General features: G+C 34.0%; 1 protein-coding gene across 1 annotated transcript; it reads left to right on the forward strand.

Annotated features, from left to right (window-relative positions):
• The first annotated feature begins 5,886 nt into the window (after positions 1–5,886).
• LOC149778537 (angiopoietin-related protein 7-like) lies at positions 5,887–9,328 on the forward strand. The gene is made up of 2 exons (XM_089938493.1): positions 5,887–6,230; positions 6,656–9,328. The coding sequence occupies exons 1-2, from the start codon at positions 5,996–5,998 to the stop codon at positions 7,276–7,278; spliced, it is 858 nt and encodes a 285-aa protein (XP_089794619.1). The 5' UTR covers positions 5,887–5,995; the 3' UTR covers positions 7,279–9,328.
• Positions 9,329–18,350: the final 9,022 nt, after the last annotated feature.

Consider the following 18,350-nt stretch of genomic DNA (forward strand, 5'->3'; position numbering starts at 1 on the left):
TATCTATAATTCTCACCATAGTATCATCGGATTTTATTAAAAAGTTGTCCTTTACAAACATTTATTTGTTACAGAATCGTTACTGGTCAGATTTTTTTTATCAAGCTGAGTAGTACATATTATGTTCCCGCCAACAGCTATATCTCCAGCCATCGTCCCACGAACTTAGAATTATCTATCGAGCTAAGTTGTGCATATCTTACCGCCTGTGAATTATTTATGTTAGAGGGTATTCAGTCTCAAGACTTACAATATTTATTTACTCATGTTATTTCCAGCTATCTTTCCACCCGACAATGGTAATTTACCATTACTGACCACCCTAAGTTGTACATGGATTACGGCCTGTGAGTTATCTGGGTTGATTGGTAGATATGTTGTTTCAAGGTCTAGCACTCGCTGACCTGATATACTTAAGTAACCTATCACTGTATCTGCAGATTTTCTGATATAATTTGTTAAATCTACACCAGACGAAGTGTTTTTTGTTTATTTTTCCGTTGAACTGTCAATTAAGGTACCAAATTTAGTGTAATAGCTCATTCTTATTTATACTGCGAGATAAAATGTGAATACCTGATATAGAAACATAGAATGAGCATACTCAGCTTTGAGAAGGAGCGATTAATCAAGCATCAGCATAACCACGAACTACGGGGCTACCATTATCTGATAGTAGGACGAACTGAATCGGGCAAAGCTAACTTTCTAATTTATCTCTTAATAAAAAAACCTCTTCAACAACGATCAAGTTTGTATCGATAAATCCACAACAAGATAAATACAAACTGCTTAGCGAAGATAATTAACAGCTGAAAAATGAACTTGGCGTAGGCATTGATATATTTATAATAAAATAACGCGAAGATCTAATTCCTGTTGCTAAGCTAGATTCTGACGATCATAACATAATTGTCTTTGATGACATTCCGCTCAGCAATGCTGAGATGAATAAGATAAAAGCTTATTTCTTCCTATCGCGCAGCAGAAAATGTAATGCAATCTACATAGCTCATGGCTTCAACAATATTGATCGAGTTATCAAGCAAAATAAAGGACGTTTCATAATTTTTGCTGGACTAGACAATATCGACATACAAAGCACAGCACGAGTGTATTGAAGGACGGCTTTGTTGAACTTTATCATAACGCTGCTGGTGATGGCGGATACAGTTTCGTTTTATTTGATAAGCTAGCAAGAGACTGAAATCGTATGTTCAGATGCGGAATGGACAGAATTTTAGACTGTACAAATTATTTAGTTTGATCTAAAACCTAAAATTGTTCTAATAAAATAAATAAAACGAAAAAAGGACGCAGAACGAATAGAGGTTAAAACGAAAGGTGTTGCAACCAGAGCAGCGCTAAAAAAAGAAGGCATAGGAGGAACGTCAGGGTGTACAGCAGACGGCAGAAGAAACAGCTAGACTTTTTAGGCCAGTGATCGAAGCTGTATTTGGCAAACGGCCATATATTTCTGCGGTATCACCGGAAGATCTTAAATAGTTATCAGAGAAAGGACTACTTGGTCTACTTGAAGAAGGACAGAAGAAAGTTACTGACGAATATAAAACACCAGTGCGCTACAGGAAGAGGTAAACAAATTAATTTCTGAATCAATTCAGCATCAGGAAGTTGTATCAGGGAAACTATTAAACCTCTTATTGATATCAGAGTCGCAAAAATGTCATAAGATCATCAAATTAAGTTTTATAGAAAAAATGCTAGAGAATAAATTTCACAAAAAGATTTCAAGAGATCATATTCCTAGAGAACAACATAACGTTTATCAAATTCGCGAATGGCCAGTGGATAAATACAACCATTTTATTGATATTCTGCAAGATATTCACGATGCTGGATTACAAGCTGAAAAAATATTGATAAAGCAGAAAATAACGAAGAATTTTTAGATTCGTATAATAAAATACGTGATAAATTTATTGCTGGTATTATTTCGCACACTGCTGACAAGTATAGAACTAGAAAAGTTTCATATAAATGAACGCTTTATCAGCTATTTGATAGTTTTGATAAACAAAGCGTGATAATCGTCTTTAAGAGAAAAAACACAAGGAAAAAGGTCGTGGAATTAAAATATTTAATTCGACCGCTGAAATAGTTGATAGGTTGATGTTATTTAATATCATCAAATGAAGCCAAAACAACGAGCACAAATATCGACAACGAAATTGTTGAAATTTTAGATAATCTCAGATCAAACGGTTATTTAACATCCGCCGAATACCTTATGTTACACAACGAGCTGATTCGCTAACTGTAAAGCACAAAACTGGCAGCAGTTAAGATTTATCTATCAAATAAAATATTAATGTTATCAATATTATGATATTAGCAAAGTGGATTTTCTAAACTGGTTATTACAGTAAATCTCTATCGATTTCATATTAATTTTGTGTGAATATCAAAAGGATCTCGACAATTGGCTGTGTAAATTATCCATTGTTTGTTGTAAATCACAGCGAATTAATAATAGCGGTTAGACAGGGGACATGTGGAAAAACCCTGCGTGCTTGGTATAGTAGTTCTGTGCAAAATATAAATATAAATCGCTAGCGATTTCAAGCAAAAATAGCAGTAGTGGACTATAATGGGCATTTCTAAGCCGACCATATTTTGTATGACGACGCTGATGATTTAGTGGTAGGTCCGTGACAGGTAATCAATAATGAAGTCGCCGCTGTTGCCTCAGCAAAGTTTGATTTCGTATTTTGTTTAGACTAACTTGGGGGTCGTCCGGGGGTAATCATGCTTTCGTCCTAATACAAAATAGGGGTTTTGTTTAGATACCCCATTATAGTCTACTACTTTGTATACTACTCGGGATCAATATGTGTTCGATAGAAGAGAAGCAAAATCGTGCCAGTATTCATTCAAATGGATTTCATATAAATTTAATATTTTTGTCTTAACTGAAGGTGATTAAATTTTTTATAAAATATATTAATCCATATATTTTACAACACTTTTTATTCACCTCCAGGCGCATTCTTTGCTTCAAACTATGGACAAGGACCTATATCAGTGCCTCAGCACGACTGTTCACGTTCCACTCCATCTAGATAACATGCTTCTAGTTATTAAAAAATAATGTTGAATCTGACAAACTCACTTAAGCACATCACCACTTTTCAAGACAGACTTCGGTGTCCAAGTTGTAAATAGTTCTTCCTACACTAATAAACCAGTACTTTGCGTGCCGTAATTATATTTAATACCTTGGCTAATTTAATCACAGCATAGAAAGATCTGCTCAGCGCCTCAGCTATGTAATCCTTATTTGTCATGTTCGGGGTGGAGTTTAAAAATATGTGCTATTTGAGGTCTAGAATTTGATTTGAAATTGAACAAATCACACACAAAAGGATAATATGGTTCGTGTAGCCAATCTGACACACAGATATCTATCCACCTATCGCAGAGGAGTATTAGAATGATAAAAATGGAGGAACTAAGCGGGATTATTTTACGATCAATTTGATCAAACAGAACGCTGAGCAAACTCCCTTCGAGAGTTTGAAAAAGTATGTTGTGAATAATTTACAATATTTTAGCTGACGTTAGGTAGTTTATTTGTTTGATTAATTAATGTATTTTGTGTTTGCAACTAGAAAGCAATACAATTTTCTTTACTAATGTTGCATTCTAATTGCAAGGGCGTTAAGTGTCGCACTACTAAATGATTTATTATACCGTTGTCTCGACTGATTCTAACATCCAACCAGAAACGACGAGTCATCTGATACGATATGTGCCACTGTCTTCCTTTCATTTAGGCTGAGAAACCAAACAATATATTTCTTACAATATGATAGCTACACAAGTCATTGTCTCTGTGATTGTGTTGCAAAAGGTCACAGAGAGGGTTTTGAACACTTGCACCTAAATTATACAATGTATTTGTTCCAACCGTAATGCAGAAACTTCGATATTGAAAACATTTATATTGAATACATTAAAATTGAAAATTTCGATACTAACTACTTGTATACTTTAATATGTAGGAGGTTTCCGTTAACGGTGAATTGAGTAAGCGGTAGAATTCGTGATATTTTCAAATAGTTTGCAAGAGTGCACCTAACTCTCTACTCCAACCCTAAGGCAGCGATGTCTAGTTCTAAGTGACAGGAACAAACCCTCAATTAATATAGGTACTTTACTTTGAAGGTAACGGAATTTGCCTCCATCTCAGTCTGAATGTAGGTTTCATCGAAAAAAGTTGTTCCTCATTGGGAGATCATTTTGTTTTCATTAGTTTGCAAGAGTGCACAAATTGATTGGACCACAAGGTATCACAGTCTAAATGTAGTTTTTCATCGAGAACAAAATTGTTCCTGCTTGGGACAAAAGTGTCTAGGTAACTTAAATAAATATAATGAGTACATTCCAGACTGTAAAATGCGGTCTGTTAAAGAAATTACCTGATTTCTGTGTCATCACCTTACGTTTTCAGTAGGCATTAGACCTAGGGTAACTGGCCAAAGATCCCGTGTACCAAGAAATGATAGGGTTTTAACTCCGTGTTTTTATCAATAATCTCCACCTACCATGGTCAACGAAGGCGCATTTATAAGACAAATCACCTAACATTGGTATCCGAACCGATCGGTATCTAAACTTAGCCTCTAGTGTGGTCTCTTACTTTTCCCAGCTTACTTTAAAATTTGATGTCGTTAAGTGTGTAATTACATTCAGTGACGACATTTTGCTTCAATATTAAGCAATAAAACATTTGAACTTAAATGTCATCGATTCCTTAAATGTCATTTATATAAAATGCACACACACTCACACACATATATATATATATCGTGGTCACGACTAAGCTACTGATAAGATCATGGTCACGATTAACTTCAGTACACAACAAGAAACAACAAAGCTTACAGAGAAATTGTGTTCGTTGAATAAGGCAGAAAAGCCAATGATTTTGTGTTTTATATCACGACTAATAGATGAAAATTCCAAGTCTTAGCAGGTTTTTTGCTGCTTACAGAAAGGATTCTGAAATCTTTGATTTGTTATAAACCATTTTTGGAAATCTTTGAAATTTAAAAACCATGAAAGTATATCATCAATAAATTCAAAAGTGAAAAACAGTACATTTTACGATACTCTTAAATCCTCGTGGTGAAAAAAAATAGAGGCTTCCGTGAACGGTGGATTGTGTAAATTGGTAGAATTTATGAAGCTTTGAAAAGTCACATTCCTTCTGACAGGATCAAAGTCCAAATTAACGATGTTACTTCGTAATGATGGTAACATATTTTACCTAACTCTCGGTACAAATTTATTATCTGTCGAGGAAAGTTGTTCCTGGTTGGGCAATGTTTGGATGGTTAACTTAAGCAACGTTAGTGTGCATTGTCAAGTCTCACTGACTAACGAATATTGATGGGCGTGGTATAGGTTGATTATTTCTTTACACCTGAATGTTTGTCTTACAATGTCAATCGACTGTAGACTTAAGGTAATTGGCCAATGATCCCGTACACCATTAGGTATTATATTTTTGACTCCATCTTCTCTTAAGTGACATCATTCAATATGTAATTGTATATCGTTGAGAAATTTCGGTTTTAAATATTTAACGTAATAAAAATAAATTATAAATATAATCGATGCCTTAAATATTATTTATATACAATATGAACACAACAATTATATATATGCATGCATAGTTGGAATTTTAAAAACAATTCTTAAACAGTCCATAAATAACTTTTTATTTTCGTTTGACATTCCATTGTACACAGAGACACATACATACACGTGACTAAAACAGAGTCAATAAATTACAAAACGCATCGCGACAAAATGGGCTTGACAATGGATAAATAAATAATAAACCGCTAGCTGAGTATAACCCATTTCTTTCTGTCTTAATCGCAGTTTTGAAAATCTTGAGGTGGAGATAACAGAGATTTTGTACATCTTCCAATGACAATTTCAAAACGTCATTATATACTGTGAGATGCATACAAGCAAAATGACTGCCATGACAAGAAAACTTTGGCTTTTGATGGTCGTAGCTCAAGTCATATCAAGTTTTAGGGAAGAATCTGTAAACTTCGTATGCAGGAAGACCACCTTGAATGAAACAGAGTCTTACCTCTGGGAAATATTTGACTTGAAAAGGAGAGTAACGAATCTAGAGGACAAACGAAACGCATCGTGTGGTACGCCGCAGCCATCAGTGTTTGGAAAAGGTGTGTTAGAGTGTTCTTAGATAATTAGTTAGGAATATAACTTGTTTTGGGTTCTTATAAGATAGAAATATCTATTGCTATGCAAGTTTTAATTATCGTTTTAAACGACTTAAATCTATATGTTCTTTGGTAACGTTTTACCTTATAAAGGAAAATATATTCTGTAAATTGCTAGTTAGTATTGAATATTAGACCAAAGGCACTGCTACCAAAGTGGAAAGTGTAAATTCACCGTTAATGGAGAGAACTATATTCTGGGTTCTGGGTAACGTGCAGTACAAAATCAATCACAATGATTAAATATATAACAAGATCTGGTTGCTAAATTTATTATGATTTTCATGTCTTGTCATACTCAGATTCTATTTAGCTATTTGTCTTCCTTCACTCAGATTGTTAAGTTGTATTTGTCTTCTTCCATTCAGATTGCCTGGAATTATTTGACAAGGGAGAAAAGAATGACGGTGTATACCGAATTTCACCAGACGATGGGTGTCCCTTTGACGTATATTGCGACATGACCAGCGGCGGATGGACTATTATGCAAAGGCGCAAAGACGGATCCGTCAGCTTTAAAAGAACTTGGACTGAATATGTTCAAGGATTTGGTGATCTAGAAGGAGACTTTTGGGTAGGACTGAATCAAATCCATAGACTGACGAAAGATAGCAGCCAAATCTACATTCATCTCCAACAGTATGATGGAAAATGGCTGTATGCACACTATAAGGAATTCACTGTTGACAATGCTGCCACTGCTTTCAAAATGAATGTGGATAAGTATAGCTTTGAAGGAACGGCCCCTGAATTTTTCAGCTACCACGACAACATGAAATTTTCAACACATGAAAGAGACAATGATAACAGAGAAGGTTCGTGTTCGGTTTCCTTACATGGAGACTCTGGGTGGTGGTTTAACAATTGCTATTATTTAAATCCGAACGGCATGTACAACTATAAAGGGACAGGGGGTTTATCATATTATTCAGGTGGCATTATCTACATGAAGAATAGTGTTATCAAGCTTAAGCGGAACAAACGCTGCTGATGTAACTACTTAAATATATATAACATAGTTACGTCTCTTTCCGCCTTATGTCATTACACACTGAAAACAAAAACCATGTTGGCCCATTGTAGCATCTCCCTTTCAATCAAGATTTAATTTTTAATTTTTCATTTATGACTTTTAATCTAAGTATCATATAGTTACAAGAGAGAACTTCAACATGTAATGAATTACAATCAAGAGCAATTGAGAGATGCAATCATAAGCATATTGAAAGTGTCCAATAACATAGGAATAGCGATTGTTATGTAAATTCTCTCAGTCTCTTTCTTTATAATCATCATTTATTTCATCAGGCGAGAAACGTTTCATAAGGGATACGCTACGTACATCAAATGGACGCTCATACATACTTCTAAATTGACTATATGTATGTGTGTATATATATATATATATATATATATATATATATATATATATATATATATATATATATATATCCTTTCGCTTATGTTGAAGAAAAGGTTAGGACTGATAAAGAATATATATATATATATATATATATATATATATATATATATATATATATATATATATATATATATATATATGTGTGTGTGTGTGTGTGTGTGTGTGTGTTTGTGCTAAGTACATCTATCATTTCTTTGAAATGTTTGTGTGAGTACATTCAAACTGTTGTCGACATTCAAACTGTTGTCGACACTCACCAATATTAGACATTAACTGTTTCTTAAATTTAGTTTTAGTAAAGATAATTATTGTGATAATAGACCTCAGGGCGCTTCCTCACTTATGAGGTTTCTAGTTAAGGCATATAGGACTGTATAATAAAGTTAAAATTGTGAAGATGCAGAACTGTATACAAAATCGGCTTTGTAAAATGCTTGCAACTAAAATTAATCCAGAAAACTTGTTCTTATTATTTTGTTTGTATTTACAAATATCGTTTCTGTCAGACCATCTGTTATTTGTGTGTTTAGAACATTGTTTTTGTTTAGCATATTCATTAAAAAAATATAGAAACAGTCATTTGGTATTCTGAAGAAAAATATGAAGAAATAATATTCATTATTTTCAAAAGCACAGAATACCAATACTAATTTCATTTCGTTTCATTGGAAACAGCAGAAAAGAAGTTCTTTGTTATCTATTGCGGATGAAGAATGTTCCGAAAATATGAACAGCAATGTTTAAGTATATTTTACTAAAAAGAACACACAGACACACAGACACAGACACACAAATATATAATGGTAAGGAAAAAACATTAATATAGCTACAGTGTGCAAGATAATGATCTTTTTCTCATCATATTATAAATAAACAAGAATTCCTCAAAACGATATGTTGTAGTATTATTTTGTCTAAAATCTGTGTAATAATTCATTGATTTGTACCTTTTCCGTCTGAAGAATGTATATGATTAAATTCGCAGAAGAGGAGGGTAGACACTTTAAGTCCATTATAAATAAAAATAAGTCCTTACGATGCTGTCCAAGGATTGTGTTAAAGTTTTATATCGATGATATTTCAAAGTGTGTTCGCAAATAAGATCGAATAATTTACGATATTTTGCAAGTGGGTTTTAAGTCATAGATTATGAAATCACAACCCAAATGCCCGTATCTCTTAAAGTATTTATGGTGGAACTACACAAGGTGTTTCAGTGTCTTTTACGACGTTGTATTTGACACTGTTGACATATTTACGAACGAATACATATATTCAACAGGATGCAAATACATTACATGTGATTTGTTACTCATAATTTTTTTATTTGGTTGAGGTGGCATATTTGTTTCTTGTTACTTTATACTAAAATAGATGCAACATAAAAGTTGTTTCAACAATTGTACAGTTCCTGGAAATTTTGTATGGTATACCTCGAACGATAACGTTGTTATTTTGTTTGACTTTTTAAAAATGCTTGCAAAATGTATGCTATAGGAAACGACTTGGTATGGTGATAAAGATACTATCACCTTTTCTACAGTCCTCCTTCCACATAATTTGGTTTTGTTGGTCGACCATAATCGAAATTGCATATTAAAATCGTATACATTTTGAATTTATCTTCTTTATGTTCTAATCAAAATTATGTCACAGACCGTTTTCGTTTGGCTTGAACAAACGTTCTTATTCTTTGATTTAAAATAGGATTTTGTAGGCATATCTATGTGCCCTTTTGTGTCTGCAAATTATATGTTAAACTGTATTATGTTTGATATTTTCCCACAATGTTTATATATATATATATATATATATATATATATATATATATATATATATATATATATATATATATATATATATATATATATATATATATATATATATATATAATATGCACTTTCAGGAATATATTGTTCGTTTCCTTACTAAAAAAGTGGACTTGCTGCACATTGAGGAGTAACAGGAAAACGTAATATATAATACTTCATTCAATGCGTGCACGTTATTAGCATGCAGTTCATCTGCAGTGTATTCATTTATTCCTTGAATTTGTTTTCAAACAGAACAAGATTTAGGTTTCATTACCTGACTAATACATTGATTCGTTCACTTATAGCAGCCTTGCTGTAATCTGCAAGAACCCCCCAACCTTTATTGACACAAATGATTCGTTTTCAGACATGGGTGTTTACTTTTCTAAACACTCAGCCGCTCTCAAGTGTCATAAATCATCATCCAGTGTCTCACCATTTGTACGCTGACGACACCCAAATATACAAATCTAGCCACCGAATTGAAGTTGATGCTACCATCCAAGGCGTAGAGAGGTGCATTTCTGATGTGAAATCATGGATGACATGTAACAAGCTGCAGATGAATGATGATAAAACTGAGGCCATTCTAATCACAACACAAAGACTTTCTCATTCACATCCTTTACCTCAAGAAATACAGATCAGCAACACCAACATTAAATTCACACGGTCATTATGACACCCATGTGTTACTTTGGACAGTACTATTACGTTGCACCAACATGTCATTCACATATGCAAGGCTGCATATCTTGAGCTGAGAGGCCTCAGCTCCACTCGCAAATATCTTTCAGTTGATGCCACTAAAACACTTGTATGTCCATTAGTACTTTCAAGACTGGACTATTGTAACTCACTTCTGTCTTGTTCATCTCAATATCTACTTCAGAAACTTCAGAAAGTTCAAAACACAGCTGCTCGGATCATACTTAGAGTACTACCATCAGAGGACACCTCCCCACTGCTCTGTACCCTACATTGGTTATCCATTCAATCTAGAATCAAACACAAAATATGTTTTCAGTGCTACGTTTCACTGACGGACTCCTGTCCAATATACCTATCCGCACTCACCCATGTATACACACCAGCAAGATACTTACACTCCTCTTCTGACAATCGTATACTCATTATTGCCACTACGAAAACGAAGTCATATGAACAACGTTCATTTGCATACCAGGGCCCAGCAACGTGGAATGAATTGCCCACTGAACTTAGAACCAAAGACACAGTGATCCCATTCAAGAGTGCTCTTAAAATTCACTTATTTCAATTGCAAGAACAAACTTAAAGACCTAATAATGTTCCCGACCTTAAATATTTACAACATGTTTTTATGTTTTCTAATCCATGTTGTTTGTTTTCTGTAATGATATCATTATATATGTTTTTTATCTTATAGGTGTTGTCTAATGTTGTAAAGCGCTTAGTATTATTATAACTGAACGGTATGGACATAACCAATCCGACTCTAAAAGGAACTTTAAATGATGAGACATGAATGGGGACATTTATAATCCTGATCCCATACATTTATTTTTCTTAAGACTTTCTTCTTTTCAAATTGATAACTATGATTATCAAACAAGTTGATGATTCGTTTTCATTAAAACGGATTACATGGGTGTTTATTTTGGGAATACATATTTATTTTGCATGAACTAGTGAAAGCTGCTTTGGATTAGGTTTAATTGCATCTGGAGAGTTATTTGTTCATTATGATTTAGGCGTGATATACTACTGTCAGTGTGCAAATACAATATAAAAAGGCTTTTTGTTTTAATTCAGTTTGCTATCTGCACATTGTACGTGCCAACTAATGTAGTCTTTTTCTGATTCGTGAAGTAATCGTTTTGTCGTTTTTAAATTACTTTTCATAATTCTAACCGAAAAGAATATTTTCTTTTTCGTTGACATGTGAACTCTTGTCTGTGATCGTCATCGTTGTCGTTTTTTTTCGGCACCCAGTAACACTAATGGTATTGTCGTATTTCTTCCTGTCTACAATGTCAACACAGCAACGATGATAAATAGACCTTTTGCTCGATTATCTGTTGCATTGTTAGTCGTTTTCGCTTCACAAATAGGCCTGACAAGTTGAGATTTAAAGTCGGGACGTCTAAAAGGGCTTGATTAGATCATATATACACATGTTAAATTAAAAATACTACCTAGTCACTTATACAATCATCAATTGTTTGGCGTTAACAGTTCGAAAATGTAGGCAAAATCGTTTTTAAAGTTTATTTTGACGTGTGTTCCATATGCCTAGCACCCCGGAGAGTTTGACTGAAAGATCAAGGGATACATACATTTTATTTTCTGCTGTTAAATTTGTAAAGATTAAGCACTAATATGTCGTGAAATCGGCGGTAAGACAACCCAGTTTCTAATGTTTCTGTACACAAAACAAAGTACCACCGTTTTGTTGTAACTTGTCATTTTTAACTGACCCTATATTGAACAATTCCCGTTATTTACAAAACAAAGGAAATTAAAATATCAAAATAATATGAAGTCAAACGAGGCCCATAAGGACACAGAAGGAATCATAGTGACTAAACTTTCGTAATAAATACAGAGACATGCCGTAATGGATCTTGACGTTATAAATTTCTTGGGATGCTTTATTGGCAATGTTAAAAGCCTTCCAGTTAGTGGCAACACATTTTCGCGGAAACAACAAGGCAGACAACTACAGGGAGTTGGTGGAAAACCTCCTTAAGGCATACACAAGCCTTGGTTGCAACATGTCACTAAAGATACATTTTTTGCACTCCCATCTAGATTTTTTCCATCGAACTGCGGAGAAGTGAGCGACGAGCACAGCGAGCGATTTTGCCAGAATATTGCAGCAACGAAGAAACGCTATCAGGGCAAATTGAGCCCAGCAATGCTTGCAGACTATTGCTGGACAGGGACAAGACCTGCTCCATTCAATGAATACAAGAGGCAAGCCAAGAAGCGCCTAATAGACACTGAATAAGGACTACACTGTGTACTTATAAATACATAATAGTGTTTTGGCCTTTGTTTCATATTAAATGTTATTTATATAACCCTTTTGCTGTTATTAAAGTGTTACATAAACAGGAAAGGTGAGAAAGCAACCATAAACACAGGAAAAGACCTCCTTTTTACAATTTATGATTAAAATTCTATTATATACACAATATACATAGAAGTAAAATGTAAAAAACTTACATATCTTGGAAACAGTAGCCAATCAATTGTTTTAATTGTCATATTTGAATTTAGCACATCAAAATTCATAATAAATAGCACATTTTGTCTCTGAAGCAGACGATTTCTAAAATATTGCACACCAGTGTTATTGCTTAGTGAATGAGTAAAGAGCAAAATGATGAAATTATTTAATGTGTTTGTTACTTGTCTCATTTTTGTGTTTGCTATTGATAAGGTTCAGTGATGGTAAAAAGTGCGTAAGCTAGTTACTATCGACTATTCCGCTGTTCTTTGTCAATTTGTTACATTTAACTTAATCAAACATTGATACACGCGACCCTTTGCTGATTACTAGAGCTTCGTTCCAGGCTAGTGCATTTTTTAAGACCACGCAAAACGTAAGCCGCACAGTCAATTTCCGGTACCGTCCCGTCCGCATCGGTCTTTATGATCTTAACCGTGCTTATTATTAATCTGCAGTCAGGACTTGAGTTTTTGATAATGACCAACTATGGAGCGCTGAGATCTGACATTTCAATCAGCGGCGTAAGACAGTAGTTATCAGGCAAACAATAGCAATATCGTTGAACATTGTCATTAGAAAAGAACATTACACTATTAATTACTTGGTTTCTTTGGAGGACAAACTCGATCCAAAACTTGTATGATCATGGTATGTTCTATGGATGTTTGTATTAAAATTTTGCAACAGACTTCTCCTATATATCAGTAATTATTTGAACTGACCTATTTTAGGGGTTTTCAAAAAGTTCAAAGTCGAGAGGGGGTGTGAACTGCTGTTTAGGCATGACACAGTACGTTGCACTGATGAATAGAAGTTAGGCCTTCATAATCAACTGCACCACTTCGTTCAAGCCTTTGAACTTCCCTTTAACAACAGGAAAATTAATGGCTGTACAAGAAGCAAGAGTGAAACCCAAGAAAGCAATCATCAGGAGAAACATTTTATTAGCATTTCAAGGTAAAAATGGAACAAAATAATTGCCAAAACTGCGACAATTTCAATGGTATGAACAAAATATAGACTGGATTGGAAAGGTAATAAAATGATATTTCGAATGATGAATGTATTATGTTCCTTGTATGTGTCACAAACTGCATCATTATTATAACTGTGGCTGATAATGTTTTAGCTAAATATGGCGAATTAACCAGTTTTACAACCATTGGAATCTAGAGGTCTGTTTTGTTTAAATCCATACAGCCTTCCACCGTAAATGCAAATAGTTTAGTTTCTATTGCAATTTGGCCTGGGTCAAACCACTAGTTTTGCTGGACTGAGGGCTATTTGGATCTTTTTCCAGTATAGCTGCTATTACAACTATATTCTGAAGTAAATAATTTCGTCTCGTTCCAGGTCGGTTTCTTGCAGATAAAGTTTTCATCCATTCCATCGAAGGCTGATATGACTAGGGCCAGGACAAACAAAAGGATAAACATAATCAAAACAAACACTGTTCCCTTATTCCAATGATCTATGCACACTCGTTTACATGGAAAGTAGAATTATAAATAATAATGTCATGGCTCAACATGATAGTGTTTGTGGTGGTGTGGGTTGAGGTAGGGTGTGGATGTGGAAACACGATATATAAATGATGGAGCAATGCCAAATAGTATTCAGAAAATATAAAATAATGTATTATTTATCGTGATTGTCATATCCTAATAGAATGGTTTTAAAAAATATTTACATTTGGTTAAGGATTATCACTACATTGTTTTTGTAAATTTTGTTTACATGTGAACATGAACAGTGGGCGATGGCTGGTCTCCGTTTTAACTCACTGTAAAATAAATTAAAAGTTTCGAGTTATCAGCACGCTAAAGGCATTCAGGATCATTGTCCTTTGTTCAAATTATAAGTTTCACATACTACATAGAAATATATATATATATATATATATATATATATATATATATATATATATATATATATATATATATATATATATATATATATATATATATATATATATATATATATATATATATATATATATATATATGTACCGAAATTACGTTTTGTTGTTTGTGGTCAACAAAGGTTTAATTCTTGGTGTGCATGCTTGGAACTGTTTTACAAAACACAGAATCGTGGTTGTAGATCTAAATGTAACGATAGCCTTTTACAACGGGTGATAAATGGAACATGGTTATAAATTTGTATATAACTATGTCTGATGCAAGTTATTAGTAGTTGTAAATTGATTACGTATGAGTATACACACTTGAACAATAGTGTAAATTACTGCATGGATTTCTTGCAACAAAGACCTTTCTACAAACGATTGGAATAGAAAATAATAATACATGTTTTTGGATGTATTCACCTGAAACATTAATTTCGTTTTTGGGAAAGTGCAACTGTTAAGCAGTTTTATAATGATTGAAACTAATGGATTAGAAACTATACTTATGTCCTGCATACCTTTTCACTTACAGGAATAATTGTTGGTATTTTAGAAGCAGGCCATGTAATTAATTTTATATTGCTATTATCTAAAAGAGACATGTATAATATGCGCCATAAAAAACCCAATCCATACCTTTGCTTATATTGTTTTTAAAACGGTACTATACTTGTGCGATGGAATTAACCAAAAGAAAGAATAAACTGGAATGTTTTGAAACTGAAAGGCACACAGTTCTTAACTTAGTTGTATAGCAGTAATTTTCTATCTATTGTTTGAAATATATTAGCTATATTTATGAAAATCAGTTGATGCATCTACAATCTTAAACACAAAATAATTTCTAAATATTCTCCATAACCGCTTTGATGATGTATCTATTATCATAAATTAACATTAAACTGTTGTGATAACGATTTAGAACTCATATAGAATGCGACTTGAAGGTTCCAGTACGAATTTTGTTATCACTTGCTAAATACATGCAGACAACGCCTGCATGGAAACATTTTACCATAGTACTTAGTGTATCTATGAAACGACCAGGAAAGATTATTTATCCTCACGTAATGAGATCGCTAATTTGAACCATTCGTATCGCTAGGCAACATCAGATGAACACAAATCCGCGCATATTATACTCTGCTTTGTGCATGCAGGGATAGTGTAAGAGAATACAAGTCGTTGTTCCAAGCGTACACCTTAACGGCAATACCAGAGTTGAGTGCGTCAAGTTTTTTTAGTGTGAATTTAGTACGCTGCGAACTGAGTTCGTTGAGATATTGCTGGCATTGTCTCAGCTGATCTATGTGATCCCTCGCGTGATGTAACGGGCGCCCATTTTAAGCATTCATTGTTGTCGTTTTCCACGATTATAACTGACCGTGGCTGGACAAATTTTGACGTTAGTATGTAACTCGGTCCTCTGAATAGTGTGTATGGGGAAGTATGAAGTGGAACCCATACAGTTGTCAGGAGTCTTTTTGCAAATGAAAACCGCTGATGTTATTCATGCCATCACAAGAAATTCTGGGTCGCGCAGCCTCCATTCTTTACAAATATTATTGTACTTGCAGCGCAGGGATACTTGGCCATAATTGATAGAAGCCGGCTAGCATGCGAATTGCATGACGTCCTATGGAAATATGCTGTTCATAGAGCACCATGCAAGGGAGCAATACAAGGGAGGGGCTTTGCATAGTTGTGCACTTGCATTAGGTCTTATCGAGTTCATAAGTTAGGTTTTTGTTACGACGGAACCGAGTTCTAACACCATGCAAGATATTTGACACATTTGAAAGTATTGCATGGTATCGAGGTTACCTAAGCAATTAAAACAGGTTGTGATTAGGGTGCAAGGGACAGTTGTTATGCACCAATGTAATGCTGCAATTACTTGCCTAGTATAAACAAAATCATAAAAAATTAATTACAAAAGTGAGGTCAAAAAGGTCAATATGTTTGGATAGCTATATCAAAACTAAGCATATGAATATTATTCACTTGACCAGTGATATCAATGGCAATTCATGGCAAAAGACGTTAATGCACCCCAATCCCAAATTTATACCGGTATTTTTCCCGTCCGAAGGTCATTTTTGACACAACGTGATGCTCACAGTGCAAACACAAACCCTTTTCCTACGGGATAATTCTGCAAAACATTGTGTAGTAAACAAGTTGATGCGATTCAAAATAATTGCCATCCTAGCCATTGTTTATTGATATTCTACTTGCCCTGAACCCACATGTTTACTACTATAGATGGATAGGTCTTCTTCATAGCCGACTATTGCTATTTCACTGTCTACATATTGTAAAGTAACTATCGGAGTTGTACATGCCTCAGATCAATTTTAAGAACAACGCAAGCTCGAAACACATAGTTCACAAAAATATGCATAGCTTTAATTAGTAAACAATAACAGCTGAAAAAGTCATATCATTGATTTAAGTTAAGAAATTTGATAGGGGCCAATTTACGAAACTATCCATCTTACAATAGTCATATTATATCATACTACATGGGTGCTTTATTACATCAGCTTTAACTATTTTGTCCCGTGAACAATATTGATTACAATGATTTTGTTAATATCGAATGACTTTTGACCCATACTAAAAGCAAAGGCTGAAGAGAGAAAAGGAAGATGAATGTTGTTCTTGTTGTACGGTTTAACGTCATTTTTCAGCATAAGATAGGCTATACATGGCGGCCAGTATTAATGGTGGAGGAAGAACCCGGGAAAACCCCGGGAAAGAACCACCGACCCACGAGAAGCTACTGGCAAGCTTTCTCAGATAGCCACATTGGCCGAATCTGAGACTCGAACCCATGCAGAAAGAGGTGAGATGGTAGTGATCCGTAACGGAGAGCGCTTTAGACCACTCGGCCATCCGGGGCCACCGTAAGATGAATGAAAGGAGTGCATACAACTAAAGACTTCTCTAGAATAGGATATCATTTGTGAAGCCAAAATCATAATAATAATAGTAATAATAATAATAATAATTAATAACAATAATAATCATACATAATTTGGCAATGATTAAATATGCCTAAAGATTCTGAAATAAAATCTAATTTATATTCTCGTTTCCCTCTTGTTTGTAGACTTATACAATTTCTGGAAATTTCTTTATCCTCCAATTGCTCAGAATAGAGAAGGAATAATTGTCAAATTCTTCGAAAAGAGGTGAAGGGTGTTTTTTATATTCGTGTAAAATGTTCTTTGGTCACCAGGAGCTGATCCTTTGAATTATCCAGATAAGTGAGATTCGGCAGCACAATATAGATCTATATGAGAAGGACAGGAATAAACCGTATTCAATATAATGCGGACACATTAATTGCCTAACCGATCTCGAGAACGCCGTACAATTTTATTTCATCTAATCAGAAATAAAGTACCCTATGATTATATACTGCCAAAGTTCGAAGTACCTCGTTACGTTAGTCAAACTGAACAATACTATATGTAACTATGAGGGATTAAAACTGGAGACTTATTTTAAATATGAAATTGACAAGTGAAAGAAAAGAGAATGGAATTTAAACTTTACTGCTTTAGTTGATTGGAAACAATAAATCTAGTATAAAAATAGTAGTACAAAGCAATGATCATGTATTGTCCCTTATAAACAAACAAACCCTACTTGAGATAAACCTTCTCACAACAATAATGTTATTAGCACTTAG

Source organism: Sinohyriopsis cumingii, chromosome 17 (genome assembly GCF_028554795.1).
Source record: "Sinohyriopsis cumingii isolate HCF-2022 chromosome 17, ASM2855479v2, whole genome shotgun sequence".
In the NCBI taxonomy this organism is placed as follows: Eukaryota; Metazoa; Mollusca; class Bivalvia; order Unionida; family Unionidae; genus Sinohyriopsis; species Sinohyriopsis cumingii.